Source organism: Lachnellula hyalina (assembly GCF_007821495.1).
Source record: "Lachnellula hyalina strain CBS 185.66 chromosome Unknown contig00005, whole genome shotgun sequence".
Lineage (NCBI taxonomy): Eukaryota > Fungi > Ascomycota > Leotiomycetes > Helotiales > Lachnaceae > Lachnellula > Lachnellula hyalina.
In genome coordinates this window covers 259,725-280,087 of record NW_022157119.1, presented here as the reverse complement: position 1 = coordinate 280,087, position 20,363 = coordinate 259,725, and the positions used below count along the sequence as shown (strand labels likewise).

Genomic DNA, 20,363 nt, shown 5'->3' with positions numbered 1-20,363 from the left:
TCTGTGTAATAAATGGCTGCTTCCATCTCGGATAAAATGGAAGACATAGAAAGGCTATCTCTATCATCGGTTCGCCCAAAGGGCCTACCACAGGGTCCTCCTCCTAGAAGGCCAGCTCAACCAGACCAGAGCGATAAGACCAATGCTGGGGGAGAAACGGTAAGTATATCGTGCAGTAACACTTCTTCAAACCAAGTGAAAATCTCTATTAATCTGACATACTGCACAGCACTCCGAGGCGCGCTCCTTGGTTCATTCTACTTCTCACAACTCATCAGGCTGGGAATATATGGAAGATATGAAGCTCCCCAGCCCTAGAAAGTTTATTGGAGGCACGAAGTGGTATCGTGTTGGGGGCCTCCATAGCGGTTCCCTGGATGTCACTGAGCTGGGCAATATCGGTATGTGTACAGAAGATGTACCAAGCATCATTTCGAAAACGGTGTTCTGGTGCTCACTATAGGAAAGAAGGGATCATTACCCCACGACAAACTTTCCAAAGTATCATGAACACTTCAGATACCCTGACTTCGGTAGAGCTTCCCACCCGAAAGATCTCGCCTCGCCCGGTAAGCGGGGAACATTCAGAACCTCCATTGCGCCCTGTTGCCTCTACGAAGCCCTCGAAGTCTTTAGGTGGGAATGACGATGAGGTTCAGCCAATAGAGAAATTACGCCCAAGTTCAGGGTTGGGCGAACTACACCAACCAGGGAATCTAATAGGACCCATTCCTGCTGAAATTCAAGATTCAACTACCGGATTTCAGTATGGTGAGAAGAATGATTCGATGGAAGGTCTTCTTCAAAAGGGTATTTCTCGTCTGATGGGCATCCTCTTTGATTCTAAGGAAGAAGAATATGACGAAGAGAGGTAGGTAACCATGGTAAAGTTCATAGACGTGAGCTAAACGTATGAGTAGTTCTCAGCCAACAGAGGATTGGTTTACCGAGCTCAAAAGCAGCACCCAACTATTACTAGAGCCATTTCGACGAAGGCGTATGGCTTCAAAGGATCGAGTTAAGATTGCTATACTTGATACTGGAATTGACGAGCGAAACGAAGCGTTTGCAGTTGACGGTAAGCTTGCGCAGATAGGAGCGATGGAGGACTTTCTAGACCTAGAAGGGAAGGGGTATGATGAGCATGGGCACGGGACGCATTGCGCAGGAATTCTACGCAAGGTGGCCCCGGAATCTGTCATCTATGTCGCACGTGTTGCCAAAGATCGCAAAAGTAGTATCAAGCCGGAAGTCGTTGCTAAGGTATGTGGAAGACAATAATTGTACACAGGCCTCAGCTCATCTCCAGCAGGCTATCTACAGGGCTTGTAATGACTGGGATGTGGACATTATTACCATGTCATTCGGATTCAACAAGCGAGTAGACGTTATTGACAAAGCACTTGATGAAGCTGTCTATCGCAGAAAGATAGTGCTTGCTGCTGCGTCAAACAACGGCACTAGGAAAAGGATGGCGTACCCGGCTTCGCGCTCCAGTATCATTTGTGTCAATTCAGCTGGTGGGAATGGTAATACATCCACCTTCAACCCCGACAAGGCGAAACGAGATGGGAAGAATCTGACTATACTTGGCGAACACGTCGAGTCGGCTTGGCTTTGCGGACCAAGAGCCACAAACCAAAAGGTCTCAACCAAGTCCACCAAACGTATGTCTGGGACATCAGTAGCAACTCCTATTGCTGCAGGTGTTGCTGCTCTAATCTTGGAGTTTGTATACCAGAGCAGATATAATCCTGCAGAGGGCAGTGCGAATAATGTGTTTTACCGTTTGACAGAACGGCCATTGACCACCTACGATAGTATGTTTGCTATACTCAAAGAAATGTCATCCGAAGTTCCTGGTGACTATTGGAACATTGTGCCATGGAAGCTACTAGGTGCTGAATATTCTCGAGCCAGTATCGGCGAGTATATTGAGAGGGTACTGAATAATCATAGCTGATAAGAGTAATAATAAGACCCGACTTGAAATATATCAATAAAAACTCTCATAATAAGAAAAGAATATATAAAGTATTATACAGAATACTTCTACTTCACGTGCCTATATATAGTTATTTACCCAACGACGTTAATTACGCCCCGCCCAATCTAGCCCGGCCCGAACAGAAAGAATTACAAGAAAAAAGGAAGGAAATTCTTTCTTTACGCTCGCTGTACATGTTCAGACCATTCTAGGTAGAAGCTATAGTATAGTATCCCGTAACTAATCAATCAAGTAAGCGAGCGATCTATGCATCCATCCAATGCTCTATTCCCTTTCTCCCTTTCTCTCTTTCTCCCCTCTTTCTCCCCTCTTTCTCTCCTACTATCTATCTACCTTACTACACCCCACCCCTTCGCAGGAGTGGGAGTAGGAGTAGGAGTAGGAGTAGGGTGAAAGGAAGGGAATAGATAGCTGGGTGATTTGGGAAGGTGCTGTGCTGTGCCGTGCATGGAAGTAGAGATGAGAGAAAGTGGAATGATGGTGCTGCGGTAGGACTAGGAATTTGATCGATGTAGATTAAGGAATTGGGAAAGTGAACCCCTAGACTGGATTGTTAAGGAAAGATGCGATTTGAAATGCGGAGTGGAAGTGGAAGTGGAAGTGGGGTGACAACTCAGACTGATCGAATACAGAGTTTCGAGAAGCGGGATCGGAGAAGAGAATAGAAGTCTATGATTCGCATGCATTTATTTAAAGTATATTCCTCCAATGGCTCAATATGCACGGTATGCACCGTCCTCAACCTCGCATCTGTGCCAGCTCGTGCTCAAGAAAGTGCAGTAGGAGAATGGGGACATGCAACCGCCGAATAACCAAGCGATCCGTAACAGGGAAACAAGACCAAGAAGGTAGAGAAGGAAACGCTATTTTCCACCGGTATACTATGGTACTTCAACATGGCCTCCCTGTCCATCCATCTCTTGCCCACATTCCCTAGATCAAGCAGTAGAAAAGAGTAGCGTGGGTATCGTCCGTTTCATCTCCCCTCCATCTCCAAATGCCAATGCAATGTAAATCCAATCACCCTGTCTTCTCACTCACAACCTCCTTCCCCTCCTTCTTCTTCTCCCTCAGAAACCCACCCAGCCAACCCAGACTATCGCCCAACACCACGAACCCCGTGCCCACCGCCGCCTTCCCATAGCCCACCACGCCCCCGCTCGCGCCCCCAACCTTCTTCACTTCCTTCTGGTAGGTATCCAGCACGTAGTCCCTGCCCTTGAGCGGGTAGAACACGATGCTCTTGCCGTCGGCGTAGAGATCCGAGGTGGGTTTCTTGAGGGCCGGGAGCTTGGTGTCGATGGTGGAGAGGCTGGAGTCGAGGATGGAATCGGCGCGTGTGAGGTAGGGCGAGAGGTAGGCGTAGGGTTTGCTGAGGTAGGGGGCTACGGGCGTGCTGAGCTTGTTGTAGGTAGATGTGGTGAGGGTGATGGATTTTGCGGCGTAGGGGTTGGCTTTGAATGTGTCGATTGAGTCGTGGATTACGGGGTAGGAGGTTAGGTGCTGGGCGAGGGGTTGTTAGCGGTTGTTCTCGGGGTGGAGGGGTGGAGGGGAAGGGAGGGACGAGACGTGGGACTTACGGAGAGGAAGGCGGAGGAGGGGCTGGAGTCGCCGTTTACTTGGGGTGCCATGTCTGCGGTTGTACTGTAGCTGTTGATGTCGGTTTCTGAATGTGGCATGTAGTTTTGTTCTCTTCTGAGGGTTGAGTCAGTCTGATGGATCAGATATGGTGGGATGGTGGGTGTGATAAGACGGGCGTGCCTTGCATAGGGCTGAGGAGGAAGTATACTTACTAGTCGTGTTGATAGATTGTGAGGTCTTGTCTTAGATATGCTCGAAGTGTGTGGGTGTGTTCAAGTGAGAGTTGAGAATGTAAGTGTGTGAGGGTGTATGTGGTACGGTAGAGGTGTGAGGTTCGTATATGTTGGTCAGAAGGTCAAGTTCAACGGGAGGGATGGAGGTGGTGTCGAGCTTTATCACTCCCATTCCACTGTTACTACCAGGCCAGGCTGCCTTGGGATTAGGAGGAGGAGGGACTACCTCATGCAATTCCACTGGTGCTACTGTATGCCATGCCATGCCATGCCATGCCATGCCATGCCATCCAGCCCTGCCCTGCCATCTCATGCGCCACAGCACAGAACAGCACAGCTTCAACATTTGCATGTGCTTTGGTTCCCAGATTCTCACAATTCGCATGACGTGTAACAACAAGTCGCCCAGTGAGGAACATGTACCTAGAGTGAAGTGGGGTGGGTGGTGGTGTGTGCAATGGCGAATGAGATGGCTGTCTTGTCTTGTCCTGTCTGTCTCACTCGAGTAGGTAGCTACCTGTGCCATTGCTGCAACAGAACATCTTGGAAGCACTTCTACCTGCTGTGATTCGAGTGCGTACTGCATCCCACATACCATACCATACCATACCATACCATACCATACCGTATCATATCATATCACATCGTACGTACTGTATCATACCATTCGCCGTCTGTGATGCGGGACAGAATGTTGTGTTGGTGCAGAGCGAGTGGTGCGCCACAATCCATGCAGGGATGAGAAGAGTATCTAGTGCATTTGCATTTGCATGTGAAAGGCACTTTTTCGTCATCTCGTCTCAACCTTTTCTCATTGAAAATCAGAATTCGAAACGGATTGGAATTCTCTCGCCGTGTATAGTCCTATGCACTCTCAGCTATTTATTCCATATAAAAATACAACTTCTTATGCGCTTTTGCGCTTCAATTAACTCTATCACGTCTGACCATCTACTTGCACTATAAAAATTCCTTATCGGGCTTATCTTCAGGCTGGAGGGGGGGCATCGCATCTATCCTCGCTATTTCTCCGTGTGTCAGAACATGGTCTAAGGAGGCTGCTGTTCCCGATCGACTCTCTCCTTCCCTTTTCGACAGGCCAAAACTTGACAGAACTTTGAACTCTCTCAAACCGGAAAAGAGTACATGAGGTACTCTTTATGTTGAGGATCAAATCGAGATCGACATCTATCTGAGGGTCCTCTACGGAGGTATGGCTTTTAGGGTCTATACTATACTGGTACTAGGTAGAGGGACCTAGTAATGCGGCTTAACACTTAGCCTCGACTGTTATATATAGCAATCCTTCAAATCTATCTCTTGACTTCTTGAATCCATCCACCTACCTTCTTTCTGTATTATTCTTTTACTTTATTAATGATTATTTTCCCAGGATATATAGGAAGCTGGCTAAGGTACATTATATTACTATACCTATTCTATACATATTAATCTGAGGAACATCGGCTTCTAAGCCGGCGCCAAGTCTCGACGTCAATCGAGCTCCATCAGCCACACGTTACATCTCTAGTCCCCAGCATGTGAAATCCCCATTGAACGTCCAGCAGACAAAACATGCAGCAAATTTTAATTTCTCCTCGACATTTGATTTATTTACGGGACATGTGCGATTGATCGTCTCAATTGCTCACAGCAGCCGAGAACCTAATTTCCATCTCGTAAGATTATATAACAGAGCCGAGGGGCGGCGAACTTCTAGTCTTGTCTTCCTCGGTACGTACTTTGCTTTGCTTTGCTTCTGATTCTTTCCTCTGGCGCTGGTCAGTGAGAGGAAATCTTACTTTTGAACAAGAAGAGGCATGACTGTCGACTCTTGTATGAGGCGCCTCACGACTTTTCTTTTCTTTCCACAGGATATGGATCTGGGCGCACGGCTTTCTCTTTCTTTCCAGGGACCCGGTACCAGGTACCAGGAGGTACTGTATTCATACCTATAATACTTGATAGTATAGTACCGGACCGGTACAACCTCCAAGCACTTCCTGGCCGATTGCGTTGCCGTCAACCCGCTTTTTCCAATGTCTTGCAGAGGCGGTGACGGATATCCCACAGTACGGCGCCACTACAGTAATAACATACGAATGAGGCTCTTCCCGATAAAATCCCTGGTTCTGGTTTGGACTTAGGTGTAGCCAGGTAATGCAGTTCTTTGCATGAGGAGGCAGACGTTTCGCTGTGTCTCGAAATAGGAGGGCGATCAGGTGACCAGGACTAGAAGTCATCAACTGGAAGTAAGGTAGGTATAAGTCTTAACTCTTTCTCCCGTAATCTCTTATCTCATGAACATAATCTGTCTTTGAATGCTTTCATGAAACTATTCAACAACAACTTCGGGCGTTCATGCTAGTTAGTCACGTTTCTTTCCGGTAGCGTGGATGGAGAGGCTGAGACATCAAAACAAAGAGTGAAAGAGTGAAACCGAGTTTGCATGCTAGGGGTTAAGACTTTATATAGAAACTTCAAATCGCCCGTTTCCTTTCCTTTCCTTTTCTTTTCTTTTCTTTTCTTTTCTTTTCCTTCTCTTTCCGATTTTATGTTTTCTTGCGCGCAACTATGATGTCGTCGTTTTATAACTTTCTCCCAATTGGTTGATTTCTTTTCTCTAGCACCCTTTCTGAAACAGGTATCTGTGAGGTCGAATGCAACCTAGCTTTCCTTTCTACGTCCTCAATGCGTTGACATATAATCCGGTTTTGGAATGATCGTCGTTTAGCGGCGGGAAGGGCGCGATGGTGCATGTATTGTGCTTGGCCAAAGTCCCATATCTCTGGTATACCAGGTCACGTTACCACCGGCATCAAGGTTCTTTGATCAACGGGAGCTAGGTTTCCCTGTTCACTCACTTCACTACCGTACACCATCAAGCAGATAGTTGATCGTAAACCATTACTGACCTATCACCGCCACCTGTTTTGATGCTGTACCCGTCAACAAAACCTGGAAGCATCCACACCGCCATGGCCATGTGTACGCACTACTGTGGCTCCATTGCATTGATTTTGAATTGCACAACAACAAACCGCCGCGTGTGTTCCTTGGAAGACCCACCACGTCAACTTTTTCAATGACTTCATCGTTTTTTGTTTTTTTTTTTCCCCCATTGCCGCAAACAGTTTTTACCTGGAACTAAAGGCTAAGCAGTCTAGATGCTTTTGTGTGTTTTATGTAGGTCCAATGTGTACTTGCAGTTCTATTCCCTCCCTCTCCCTACTCGTGTTGCAAGAAACTCTCTTCTTTCATCTACACTTTGGAATTCTTATCACCCTCACGATTTGCATGCTGGATCCCGCGTGTTCGGTCAGAAGCGCATAGCTTCCACCAACCTCAATATGCTTGTTAACCTTCGGCAGCGAACATACTACTTGGCCACAACATGTATCATATTCATATTCTGTATCGCCTTCTATCTGCGCACTGAGATAGCTACAGGCGCAAGTCCCACAGTGGAAAAAACTCAAACTGAAAAAAACCCAATCAAAGAAGAACACGCCATACCACAGAAGCCAAAATACAAGCCAGAGAAAGCTTCGATCAGTCCCCCCATCATCGACAACTTCCCCGTCGCAGCAGCCGCCCATTCAGCCTCCGAACTCCCCACCATCGCACCATGGAACGCCCCACCATCTCCCCACGTACCAGAAAGCACTCCTCTCTTCATCGGTTTTACACGAAACTGGCGACTCCTCCAACAAGTAGTAGTATCGTACATAACTTCCGGCTGGCCCCCGGAAGACATATACGTCGTCGAAAACACGGGCGTCATGAACAGCAACAAGAACGGGGAACTGTCACTGCAAAACCCATTTTTCCTAAACCACACACGCCTCAACATGCTCGGTGTAAACGTGCTCGTCACCCCTACGCTTTTCACGTTCGCGCAGCTGCAGAATTTTTATCTGTATACGAGTATTCAAAATGAGTGGAAGCATTATTTCTGGTCACATATGGATGTTGTGGCTGTATCTTATGAAGATTCGCCCCCGGATTCTATTCCAGAGTCCAAATCCATCTACACACATTGTGTTTCTGCTCTCCGGGACGTCGCATTGCCCGATCCAGAAACAGGGGCTGCGAAACGTTGGGCCATGCGATTCTTCGCGTACGATAATCTGGCGCTGGTCAACGTAGCCGCGTTTATTGAAGTAGGCGGTTGGGAGTAAGTAATCATTTCTTCAAGGGAAGTTTGGATATATCTCAGGAGTAGCGTTGGAGGTCCACTCGACTACTCTTACAATGTTATCTCTGCTCCCTTTTCCATTTTCAAAGTTTACTGAAATGTGAGCAAGGCTAACTCGGTTTGACACAGTACGATGATTCCATTTTACATGGGAGATTGCGACATGCACGCACGCATCGAGATGGCAGGTCTCGGTATCACAGATGGGCCTGCAGGTTTAATCTACGACGTAGCGAGTGCTCTTGACGACTTACTAGTATTGTATCGCAAAGTAGGCGTCTTACCAGAGTGGACGGATCCGAATGTGCTAGACGACGAGATGAGGGCTATTGCGGAGGAAGCGGAGCGGAAGGCCGAGGAATCTAGATTGGAGGTCGAGAGGTTGGAGAAAGGAGGAGTAGAGAAGGAAAAGCAAAAGCGCGAAATACCGACTAGGGAAAGAGATGATGTCGGTGGCATCCTGGGTAAAAACGAAATCGATCTCCAAGACGAAGAAATCCACTACGAATTCCTGCCTCCCTCTCCCTCTCCCTCCTCCCCACCCCACACATCTACATCATTATCCGACACGCCCAACTCACCCACCTATTTTGCCCCCCTCCTCAGCACGCTCGACCGCATGCAGAACTCCAAGCACGCGTCCCGGGGCGGCCGCAATACCTGGCAGGGGCGGCAGACGGGTGGGATCGGCGAACCGTTCTACAGAGACAGCGAGGGTTTTGAACGCGCGATCGTCATGACAATTGATCATGGACGGGCGGTGTTTGCGGAGAAGTGGGGGCATAAGGATTGTGATATTGTGCGGATTGGCATGCGGCCTGGGGATGCTTGGAGGGTGGAGAGGGATTGGTGAGGTAGAGGTGGAGGGAGTATGGATGGGATGGTATGGTATTGCATTGCAGGGTTATTTGATAAGTAGACATGGGTTGGATTTGGTTTGGTTTTATTATTGCAATCGCGTTGGGTATTGCTGCATTTCATTGGCGTTTAAGGAATACCAGGTATACGATATCGATAAATTATGGAATACGAAGATCTTGACCTTACCCTCTTCTTGTTTTCTGATTTCTGTGAAGTGGGTATGTTACATTATTATGCTCCAGTCATCTGGTTAAAGCAAGCGTGCTAGTTGAATGTCTCATATAAAGTTGAGACATTGTCAGGTTTGGAATTGTGGACACTTAATAAATGTCGTCTAGCTAAAGTCGCAGTCTGGAAAGTACTCTTTGGTTATGCTGATAGAATCTTTATCACTTATAGAAGATACGTTATGCTTGTAGTATGATACGAGCTCAAGACTCATCCATAGGCTCTCTCGGGCTCTCCGATATCCAGACCAGCCAGCTGCGACGGCTTCGTATCATCCATCTCGGAATCACCCCGCCATCTGCATCTTCGCAGTCTTCTTCTCCTTCTCCTTCTCCTTGCCCTCACCGCTACCTCTCTCCTAATCAACGCTCACGCCCGAACAGTAGCCTGGCCTGGCCTGGCTCCTCGCGGTGCATCATATCGGTGCAACGGCCGTGCTCGTGGACCCGGAAGCTACAGGCGTACTGGCCGTTGAGTTAACTCACTCGTGGTCCAGCGGGTACCATACCACTGTCACATAACATGTCACATGACTTAGGTAGAGCTCGCAATGTGTCCTTGGAAGCCTCGATCAAGGGCAGGGAAACGTGTAAGAGAGGGATTGGGATCCAACGTATAGTACCTTATTCTCGCGTGCGTCCGGGATTCGCCAGAGCTTTCGCTCACTAGTAGGCCTCAACATCATTATGAGCAATGCTTGCTTTGCGCGCATCTGTTATTGGATTCCCCCAACTCGTTGGTACGGTAAATGTCATTCATGCGTAGACTTTACGGCACAGGCTTAACGGAACACAGCAAGCAACTCACGTCAATAAGACCCTTGATGGCTGATGATTTCCCCGGTTCTATCAAGGTGCATGATAAGCTCGCATCGTAAAGTAAAGCTTGACTGACGGTTGCTTCTTTTTCGAACCTCTTTTTGCGAGTTTGTGATGGGTGTTTTACAGTACTCTTTTATTCGCAGGTGTTCTTTCTGGCTGGGGTAGAGTTGACGACCCCTTTTTAAGCGAGGCTTTCTTTTACGCTATGGTGATGAATTAATTACCTATAGCAAAGCAGATGAAGAAACAATCTTAGATCTCGAATGTTTTAGTAGAAGGTTATTGAATCAAGACTATGCCGTTTCAAACGACTTGAAATAAACTTTAGGAATTCACTGCGGTGATGGGGGAAAAAGCCAGTTTTAAGCATTTGTTTTATGGCTGTGAAATTTAAAACCTTTTAACGCTTGATTGTAAGCAGCGTTCTGTTAGTTCTATATATGATCTAGTCTTAGCTAGACGTCTGCATCTTGCACGGACTATCGAAAGCGAGACGTTGGCAAATGCCTTCCAGCCTCCAAAACGTCTTACAACAGTATGGTGATAATAAGAACTTCAACGATACGTCCTACAGTCAGCTTTCATAAAGCCGTGGCTTTTATTAGTAACAAACCGGCCTTCACAGCCGATGTTGAACAATCCCTTTCGATTCTCTGAGCTCCTCCTAAGTGAGACCCGAAAGAAAATCTATACCAGCATTCTCTGCACAGTGCATGTCACGGAGCCAAACGCGATCGGGGTAGTCCTCTACAGAGTGCATGGCGAGATCATCACGCTCCGCTATGGTATCGAAATCTAGATACCGAGACCATGCCGCACTGTATACGCTCAGGCCAACTACGTGATGCGCAAAACGAAACCCTTCACCAGAGTCAGCGCTAGAACCAGAAGGAAGGATTCTTGCTATCTTGTTCCGTGACATGGAGCGTTGGTGCTTATTTCCCAGTGATATAAAGTGGAACTCTCACTAGCTCTCCCCGTCCCCAGCTTGTTTCCTTTCCCCGTCCTCTCTTCCAATCCACCGAGCTCGCTCTCGGGGCTATCTATCGCCCGGCGAACGAGATGTCTGATATGACGGCACGGCTCCGGTCGTTGGGAATAATGCCTTTGATTTCAAAGTAAGGAATCGCGTAGTTTGGCGTGCTATGGAGCTATGAGCTTTTCTTGCAGCGTCCGGGAGTAGAACGTGGGTGGGTTGGACATGAATTCATCCGCGGAAGGGTTAATCAGGGTAACGATATGTGTGAATCTTTCCTCGAATCTTGATCTTGGTGCCAGGACCTGATGAAGATCCATCGTGTCACGCGGGGTACAGCAGGAGAGGAGCACAACTACTCAAAGTCGGCGGGATGGATTTTAGCAAACGCCTTGCTATGCTGACTTTTGATCTTAACTCGAACCGCGCCCAGAACACGCTCAAGCCGATGCGAGAAAAGGGGGCGGACGGCTTGGTGGTCTTTGGCGCAGCAATCAGCAAAACTCTTTACAGGGAGGCTGTTGGTTGCAAACTTATGGGGACGCGGTGTGGTTTCTCAAGGAGAAATGACTATTGAGTATGCACTCTGTTGTACGCCTGACGAGGCGGAGCTTGAGAGGGGAAAGGGAATTCTTTCGCATTGTTCAAGCTTCCAGTGAACCAAGTTCATGTATGAAAGCTAGTCTGTCAAGCTGTCGCAACATGGAAAGGAACTCTCTCTCTCTCTCTCAGATTACGTTGCTATGATAGTGTAGTGTAGAAATGGACCATCCTCCATGGAATCCCACCAAATATACATCAATCAGTTTCATGTACTTGGTGGAGGTGTTGAGTCTTCAGCCTCCGAAGGGCTGACGATGATACGCGGGGGGTGTGTTCAGGTACTGTACTTACTGGTGTGGATGGAAGCCTACCTACCGAGGGCCATGATGTGGTCTTTCTTTTCGACAGAGAGAGATAGATGGATGGATGGATGGGCTACTTGTATTAAGCAGGAATGAATAAAAAGACTTTTTGATATCGGGATAAGGGTAAGGAGCAAGATGACCTTATTACAGTATAAGGCGAGTATTGACGTACTTCTATTCATGTTTCGAGAAGACTTTCGTGTACTACTTCTATCTGTGGTTCGTTTCGACACCTAGAGATACGTGATGTACTTGTATGTGACCTTTAGTGATACCCCCGCGTGAAGGTATCTTGTACTGGACTTAATGCATTCAATGAATGAATTAAAGAGGGGCTGGAAATGTGCTTGAGTGCACTTATAGTTGGATTTGGGAGAACGAAATACTCGTAATGGATATATGCATTCAAGTGACACTGACAGAACGCTCCTTAACGCCAAATCCCCAAACTCCATACAATGCCAATAAACCAACATGCCATCATCCAGCAGCCTCCTTGACCTGTCCCGTCTGCTGCGGCGGCTCGTCAATAAACTGCGGCACTTCATCGACCATGAAACTCGGCGTGCTCTCCGCACCCATATTCTCAAACTCAGCCTCATCCCCCAACGCCTCCAACTCAGCATCCAACTCAGCCTCATCCACATCCTCCGGAATATCATAACTGCGACTAATGCTCTCCTGGATATCATTCCCTACCTCCATTAGATCGGCCATCTCGTCCTGCATGCGCTCAATCTTATCGATGTTGATCTTGCCATACTGCTGCTTCAGGCTTTTATTCGTCGTCTTCATGGCGTCGACGGTCGTCATGACGTTCTTGAGGTTGTCTTGCATCATGCCTGCTTGCTCCATGTTCCAGGACTGTTGTTGCAGCTGGTCGCGCTGACCTTCGTACATTTTGCGGCGCTGCAGCACTTTGAGGGCTTTTTGCTTGATGGCAGTTTTGCCGGGGCCGTCGCGCATTTTGGAGAGTTTGGTTTGGTAGCCTTGGAGTTCGGCGTTTATGGCGGCGAGTTTTACGTCGATGGATTCTACGCGTTCGTCGACCTGGATGGGGTTAGTTGGGTTGGGTTTGGAGGGAAGGGAGCGTACATTTTTGATTGCAGAACCTAGATTTGGCTTAGGAGTTGAGCTTTTCGCCCCGAAAAGGCGGTTCATGTTGACGGCTAGTTGTAGATTCGGGTTTCTGGTGGAGGTTTCTCCTCGGGGGGAGATAGGTGGGGTTTGATACTTTTTCTGCCCGTGTTTAGGCTACCATGAGTACAGGTGCAGGTGTAGGACCGGGTATAGGAGCAGGAGACTAAATGCAGGTGGCCAAGTGCAGGCCAAGTGCAAGTATATCTGCAAGGCTCGTTTCACCACAAGGCTGCCTCGAGGTGTTGGCGGATGGGAGGGGTAGCAAGTTGCTACTTCGCTAGACTAAGTGATGAGAGGAATAGTAGGAGGGAGCCGAGGTGAGATTCGAGACGAGAGGGGGTGTCTCTTGGTTTCTCTAGTCTTTATGGTGGGTGGATTGGTATGGTAAGGCTGAGTTTCAATATGATCTCTGGGTTGTTGCGATACTCCCTTTCATGCTATGCGATGCCATGCGTCGCATGCCACGCCACGCAACGCCAAGACGAGGCTAAAGGGCGGAACATCGGAGAGAATCACGTGGCTAAAACGTTTTTTGGTCCTGTTACTACTAGGTTGATTTCGAAGTTAATACCGTATCTCCTTGGTGAAGACTACTGGTAAAGCACCTATGAATGTAATTATGTACTGAAAAGAAAGGACTTACTAGAATAGCTTGTTTACATGACAAGATGAACCTGCAGGGAAGGCTCATCAAGAACATATGATGGTTATAAGTAATCCATGCACGACGTGGCATTACAAATTGTGGATGGTGCCATGCCATGTTTCTATACAAAGACCTGCAGTACCTATTCATTATAAAGTCCATGAATAACCTCACTTCATTCTTTGCTGACTGTATACCCACCCCCGTACTGTACTCCGGAATGTATCGCATGCCCAGAAAAGGGGCCGATTAATTAATTACGGGGTTTTACGACCTGGACCTGGCTCGATCGATGCACCTTGGCATCAATCACGACTGCAACTTAACTCTCTCACACTCGGCCTTATTGTACTTCTACTTCCTCCTACTTCAACCTCACTTGTCTTCTATTCTCTCTATTGTATTTTGATACTCGATACATGATACCCGACGACGTTTTTAGGCCCGTCACCTCCTCTCTTTAGATAATTCATCCGCCGACCCACACTCAAAGCGGCGTTGCACGCACCTGCCAGCTCAACGTCAAGCAAGAGCCTCAGACCCAGATCCATCCGGTTCTTAGCCTACCCACACGACTCAACCTCAACTTCAACTTCAACCCCCCTCCTCCCCCACCAACGCATCGACTCTTGCGATTGTACAATACCATTACTATCTGGGTCCATATCTGTACGTTGCCCCTCCCCGCATCCCCTCTCTGCAGAATGCTTCTCGCAGGGCAGATCTGCGCCTGATCAAATGTGACACTTGCAGCCCCAGAACAACCAACCTCTGCGCATCGACTCGAGCGAAAAGCTGACAGACCGCTATTTAGTGTCTTTGTGACAGATTCATATCTCTTAACGCCTCACGATCAGGGCATAGATACATACTCCTCGTTCATAACTTCTGACACGGCGCATTTTTCGGCATTACATACACGATTATTTTGCAGCTCCTTTACCGACCCCCAATACATGACCACCCTCCACACTCTACCTCTCTGCAAATACCAAACCCATTTCGATCCGCCTCCGAGCCGTCGGCGGCAGACGAGCGCTGTTACATAATTCAAGATGTTTTGGAGATTTGGCGGGTATGCCAGTGTTTCTGCGATTGACAACCTCCTCGAGAAATCCGATATTACCCTCGAAGAACTCCTCGACGAGAGTGATTTGATACAAGAGCTGAAGCAGCATAATACGAAGCTGATAGAGTACCTGCGCGAGGATAAGATCTTGGAGTGCTTGCTTGAATACGTTGTAGCCCCAAAGCTAGAGATTGCTACGGAAGAAGCCTCGGATGAGACTGAGGGTAAAGGGAAAGAAGCAGAACCAACAGATACCAAAGTTTCATTCTCGAGAGCAAGCCCCTCGGAAGACGGCGAAGATGAGCGAGAGAAGAAGCGCAATCGATACGCGTATGTTGCCGCGGAAATCCTTTCTTCTGACAACTGGTCAATATGTGAGGCTTTGATGGAGAATCAGCCTTTGCTGCGCAAATTCTGGGACTTCCTCAAGCTTCCCCCACCCCTCGATCCTCTACAAGCCAGTTATTTTACAAAGGTCAATGAAGCGCTCCTCGACAAGAAGACCGAGGAGATGCTGGACCTTTTCAAATCCCTCGAAGGAGCGGTCAAGAATATGCTGCAGCATGTTGACTCTCCTATGGTGATGGATTTGCTCCTCAAGATTATTAGTCTTGAAAAAGTGGAGGGTGGACAAGGCATCGTTGATGTATGAATCATTGTTTCTGGCTTTCGTATAATGCTAACGGTCGAAATCTAGTGGCTCCATTCCCAAGATCTGATGCCAATCCTCCTATCGTTTCTATCTTCTGAGCATTCATGGGCGACGCAGACATCAGCTGGCGACTTCTTGAAAGCCATAATTACGATTTCCGCAAACGCTTCACAAAATGAGCAGTCCTGCATTGGACCGAACGAATTAACGCGCCAACTTGTGTCACAATCATGCATCGAGAAGCTAATTTCCGATATGCTGAAGGGTGGGAATCCCCTGACAGTGGGTGTTGGCATTGTGATCGAAGTCATTCGGAAGAACAATTCGGACTATGACCCAGATGTTGGTGCGGAAGCGAACTCTGTCCCTTCAAGTCGAGACCCAATATACCTGGGAACGCTCCTAAGAATGTTCGCTCAACGAGTTCCGGATTTCATGGAGCTTATTCTCAGTCCAAATCATACGATTGGCGGAGGTGATGGTCCCGTGACAATCAGGAGGAAGGAACTCAGGGCAGCGTTTGGCGGGAAAATCGAACCGTTGGGCTTTGATAGATTCAAGACCTGCGAATTGATGGCCGAACTTCTGCACTGCAGTAACATGGGCCTCTTAAATGAGGTTGGCAGTGAGGAGTTTGTCAAAACACGAGATGGTGAGCGCGAACGGCTAAGGGCCGAAGGAAAACTTGGCGTTTCGTCACACCAAACAAACTCGGATGATGATCTAACAATGAAATCCTCAACGCAAACGAGACTGGGATCATCGCCGGGGAGTTCGAGGAAACTTGAGGTTCAAAATGCTACTGACGATGACGGATTTGAAGAAGTGACCCATGCAGCTGATCTGGGAGACGACGCGAAAGACGATTTTGACGAGAAACCAGAGGCTGATGATTTGCTTGCGTCTACAAAATCTGAAACGCCACTATCATTTCTCGACAAGGATGATGACGAGTTTGTTGATGAACCACTGAGTTCTCCGCGACTCAACACGGAGAGAGACTCGCCGGAGTCAGAACTCGAATCGACATTGACACCATTATCACCAACCGTAGAGCTCGCCCAGGAAGTACAGGCGATCGGTCTTGAAACGGATACACATATGGTGGATACCAACATTGAAGACAGTGATCGTTCAACCGCAGAATCTAGCAAGAACTCGCCAGGGTCCTCGGAAGAGTCGACTGAAAGCCCTCCTGCGACAGAAGACAAGTCCACTGAGAAGACACCTGCTGCGGCTGAAGCTGTCCCGCCACCGGAACCTATGGATGAAGTTCTGCACCCTGAAGATAAGCCGGCGCCATTGTTTGTAAAGAAGGTTGAGTCCCCACAAGACATCACGGGTCAAGCACCCGAAAACCAACTCACTGGCACGGAAAGCTCGGATACGACCATGGGAGAAGCTGGTGATAGCTCAAACTCGGTCTTGATGGGCAACACCGAGGAACATACCCAGCAACCGCTGATAGATACCCCAACTGCGCCTGTTGTCGGAGACTTCTTGAAAATGCAATTTGTTGAGCATAAGGTTGTTCCAACAATTTTAGTAAGTCCCGAGTTCTGAAGCCACAAGATTGACTCGGAAACTAACCAGCTCAGGATTTCTTTTTCCGATTTCCTTGGAATAACTTTCTTCATAATGTCGTCTATGACGTTGTACAACAGGTCTTCAATGGACCAATGGATCGTGGATACAACCGTTCACTCGCTGTCGATCTCTTCGAAACTGGAAATATCACCATGCGTATCGTCGATGGGCAAAGGAAGAGCGACGAAGCACAAGAGAAGAGCAAGATGCGCCTGGGTTACATGGGCCACCTGACTCTTATTGCAGAGGAAGTCGTTAAGTTTACTGAGCGACATCCACCAGAGCTACTCGCAGAGTCAGTGATGGAGAAGGTTATGAATAATGAATGGAGCACATATGTAGAAGTAACATTAGCGGAAACTCGCGAGCGAGACAACGCTATCTTGGGTGGGGTAAGACCGGATATGTCTGTTGGCCCAAGACAAGCAGTCATGAATGCAGTCAACGCTGCCAATAACTTTGGTGGGGCGTCGTCGGCCTTGACAGAAGCAGGTCTCAATGGATCCACCGGACTCGACAGCATTGATCTTGCAAACGGGAATGGCACACCAGGTTTCTCTCTCGGCGGAACATTGCTTAGCGGATTTGGAAGCTCCAGCGACGAAGAAGATGATGAAATGGACGAAGACAACGATGAAGATGGATCAAGGAATAATAGCGGCGCGGCTGAAGTGGGTCATTCTGTTCCTCCTGCTCCCAACCTTGACAAATTCGACGATGAAGAAGTGGAATACGAATATTTGGAGCAATTGGATCGAGAGACCCCTTTGTTTCCTGAAGGCGAAGTCTCTAAGCCTTAATCATTTGTTTTTCTTGTAAAATACTTACCAGTGGGCGCATTTGGAGGTTGTGTTGGGAGATGGGTTCCAGAAAATTATTGTTCCCGGACATTATTCTTTTGGAGCTCGAATTTCAACATTATGGCTTTGCTCCATTGAGCTTTGGCACTCATCGTGTGCTTCTCATTACTTGTGTGACAAACATTTATGGAAATATATCGACTAACACATACCCACCACATAGTTCTCACGGTACATCTCAAATCCATCAACCACGACTGCGACTTCCGGATCTGAAATGGAGCCCCCGTCTGCTCCCCCACCACCTCCACCGCCCTTGAATATCCCCCCTTCAAGAGCACGTCGCCAACTAGCAGCTCGCCTTGCCCTTCACTCAAAACAGAATGCTGAAAATGTCGCAGAGAATGGAGAACTGAGCGAGAAGCAACATCACAAGAACTTGAATCCCTTTGCTGCAGACGAGGATGACGATTCCGATAATGATGATGACGGGGATTTTACCATCGGTGACTTGGAGGTGGAGGAGGAAGGCAAGGGTCACATGCCAGCAGGCACTGGACTGGTTGGTAATGAAGAAACAATAGTAGCTGAACCGAGCAAAATCACAGTGGGTAACCCTAGCGATGATATACACACCTTCCCCTCCCACAAGGCGACCAGAGCCAGCTTTCCCTCCATGTGGCCATTTGGCAACAACATTCTCAGTACCAATTCAAATTTTACTGGTACTGGCGTCGTCAAGAGCTTCGCTGTCGGAAATGGCGAAGAGGACGACAGGAGCCATTTCAGAGGTGCTGACGAGAACTTGCAGAGCTTGGATGACGATAGCGACAGCGATGAGGATGGGTATGGAGGGTCTGGGAGAGAGTTTGGGGGTGATGGACAGGGGAAGAGGAGGCTGAGTGTTACGACGGAGGCGAAGCGGAGGACGAGTCTTGAGGATGATGATGAGGATGAGGTTGTGCATGTTGGGATGGCGGAGGAGGCGGAGCCGAAGACGAGCGAGAAGGATGAGGGGGATTTGGTGGAGATCCAACATGCGGAGATGCAGGGGGTGGAAGGCCAGAGTAAGTAAGGGAGGGGTGGAAGGGGGTGTTGTGTAAGATAGAGGTATGGATGGCATCTTGGGAGTTTAGATGGTGTGGGGTCTGTCACTGTATAAGTAGGAATTCGCGTTTATACCAATATCTTTTGAGCGTTGATGACGTTTGAAATTTGTTTAACATTGTTATGCGTTTCAAAAGGGAGGGGGCGGGGGGTGGGGAACACGAGGAATATTCTGGTGTTCTTCAAGTACGTGCGTAGACTTTATTATGTATGATTCGAGAGCTGACCTTTATGCAGGGATATTTCATTTCTCTCAAATATAGAGCTTTCACTTACTCAACCCTCGTTCGTTCCTCTAAACCTCATAATCGACATTCCAAACACTTACTATCCAACCTCTACCCCCCATAATTCTTCTGGTTCCTTCAATCCCCCCATACTGTATATAAGCATCTCTTTACTTAATCCATCTACTTCCGTTTCTCCCGAAGGACCAACCACACATACCAAGCCAGCTTGCTTTGCACTTCCTAACCGCCCCTCCAACGGTTCCGCTATCGAAGTTCATGCTCATCCAGATAATTCGCAGTACTAAAGATCGAAAATGCTGGTCGAGCATCAACTTACGGCTCAGACGGACGCAGAGCTACTCGAGTATAAGATGTCAACCTCAGCAATCTTGCAACTGCTCCAGCTCCTTAAATTCCCATCACTGAAGCCACCTTCCATCCACGCGCGCAAGGAAATCGTGTCTGCTGTGCTGTCGAAGCCTATGCCTTCGAGGCCAAATGTGTAAACCTGGATACTGATACTCTTCACTTCCGCCACTGCAACTGACACTGTGTTTCCCCGCATCAGCCGTATAGGTAGTGGGGTTAACGTCAAGCAAGCAGTGCTTATAAAGCTATAGAACGCGATAGAAAACCGCCAGAAATACTTGTTCCTTTAAAGTTGTTTGATGTCACGGCTAATCTTGACATTTAGAGATTTTAGGAGAAAGATAAATGACATAGATGTTTCAGGACTACGGAAATGCTTCCTACAAGGGTACCCGCGACGTGTCACTTAAGACCAATCATAAAGCTAAAGGCTGGTTGACGTGTCTTCATGATTGGTATCTAGTTAAGCTGAAATGAAGCAGTTCATCCGTTGATTTACTCCGTACACACCAATCAACCGTGTTGAATTCGTAAGGTCCGCTGAATAACGGGATGTGGAATTGATCGATCTTCCTTCGAATGCGATAAGAAGTGATGGTTGAGCTGTTACCGAATAATAGCCGATTTGACTACCTGCTGCAAATGGCATCGCAAGCAAGCCACATACATTTGCCTCTGCTTGCAGCTTCCCATTTGTTCCTGGCAAGATGCGGTGCCTGCCAAGAGTGGAGGCAAGGACGGAAAGCTTGTCTGCTTTGCCTTCAGCTAAGTAATAAGGCAGGTCCTGAATTGGGTCCAGCTTGTTTAATTTGTCTCCCGGGTGGGAGCCTCAGAGTATAATAATGCGTCGAGACCTGCATCCTTCTTGTTCGGATTTGGAAGCCTTCACCTGCGTATTTGCAGTCATCATATGTGCTCCGATCCCTGGAAACTTATCCTTTAAACTCGG

General features: G+C 47.9%; 4 protein-coding genes across 4 annotated transcripts; 2 read left to right on the top strand and 2 right to left on the bottom strand.

Moving 5' to 3' along the window:
- Positions 1-3,028: 3,028 nt before the first annotated feature.
- Positions 3,029-3,687, bottom strand: LHYA1_G001225 (uncharacterized protein; the record flags this gene model as incomplete). Its single annotated transcript, XM_031146209.1, has 2 exons — positions 3,029-3,511; positions 3,589-3,687. The coding sequence occupies 2 exons, from the start codon at positions 3,685-3,687 to the stop codon at positions 3,029-3,031; spliced, it is 582 nt and encodes a 193-aa protein (XP_031009430.1).
- A 3,485-nt stretch (positions 3,688-7,172) lies between these two features.
- LHYA1_G001224 (uncharacterized protein) lies at positions 7,173-8,873 on the top strand (the record flags this gene model as incomplete). Its single annotated transcript, XM_031146208.1, has 2 exons — positions 7,173-7,999; positions 8,150-8,873. 2 exons carry the CDS (start codon positions 7,173-7,175, stop codon positions 8,871-8,873), a joined length of 1,551 nt encoding a protein of 516 aa, XP_031009431.1.
- A 3,421-nt stretch (positions 8,874-12,294) lies between these two features.
- CHMP5 (Charged multivesicular body protein) lies at positions 12,295-12,975 on the bottom strand (the record flags this gene model as incomplete). The annotated part of the gene is made up of 2 exons (XM_031146207.1): positions 12,295-12,864; positions 12,910-12,975. 2 exons carry the CDS (start codon positions 12,973-12,975, stop codon positions 12,295-12,297), a joined length of 636 nt encoding a protein of 211 aa, XP_031009424.1.
- A 1,680-nt stretch (positions 12,976-14,655) lies between these two features.
- Positions 14,656-18,783, top strand: ekc1 (Extragenic suppressor of kinetochore protein; the record flags this gene model as incomplete). The annotated part of the gene is made up of 4 exons (XM_031146206.1): positions 14,656-15,315; positions 15,367-16,866; positions 16,920-17,693; positions 17,932-18,783. 4 exons carry the CDS (start codon positions 14,656-14,658, stop codon positions 18,781-18,783), a joined length of 3,786 nt encoding a protein of 1,261 aa, XP_031009425.1.
- Positions 18,784-20,363: the final 1,580 nt, after the last annotated feature.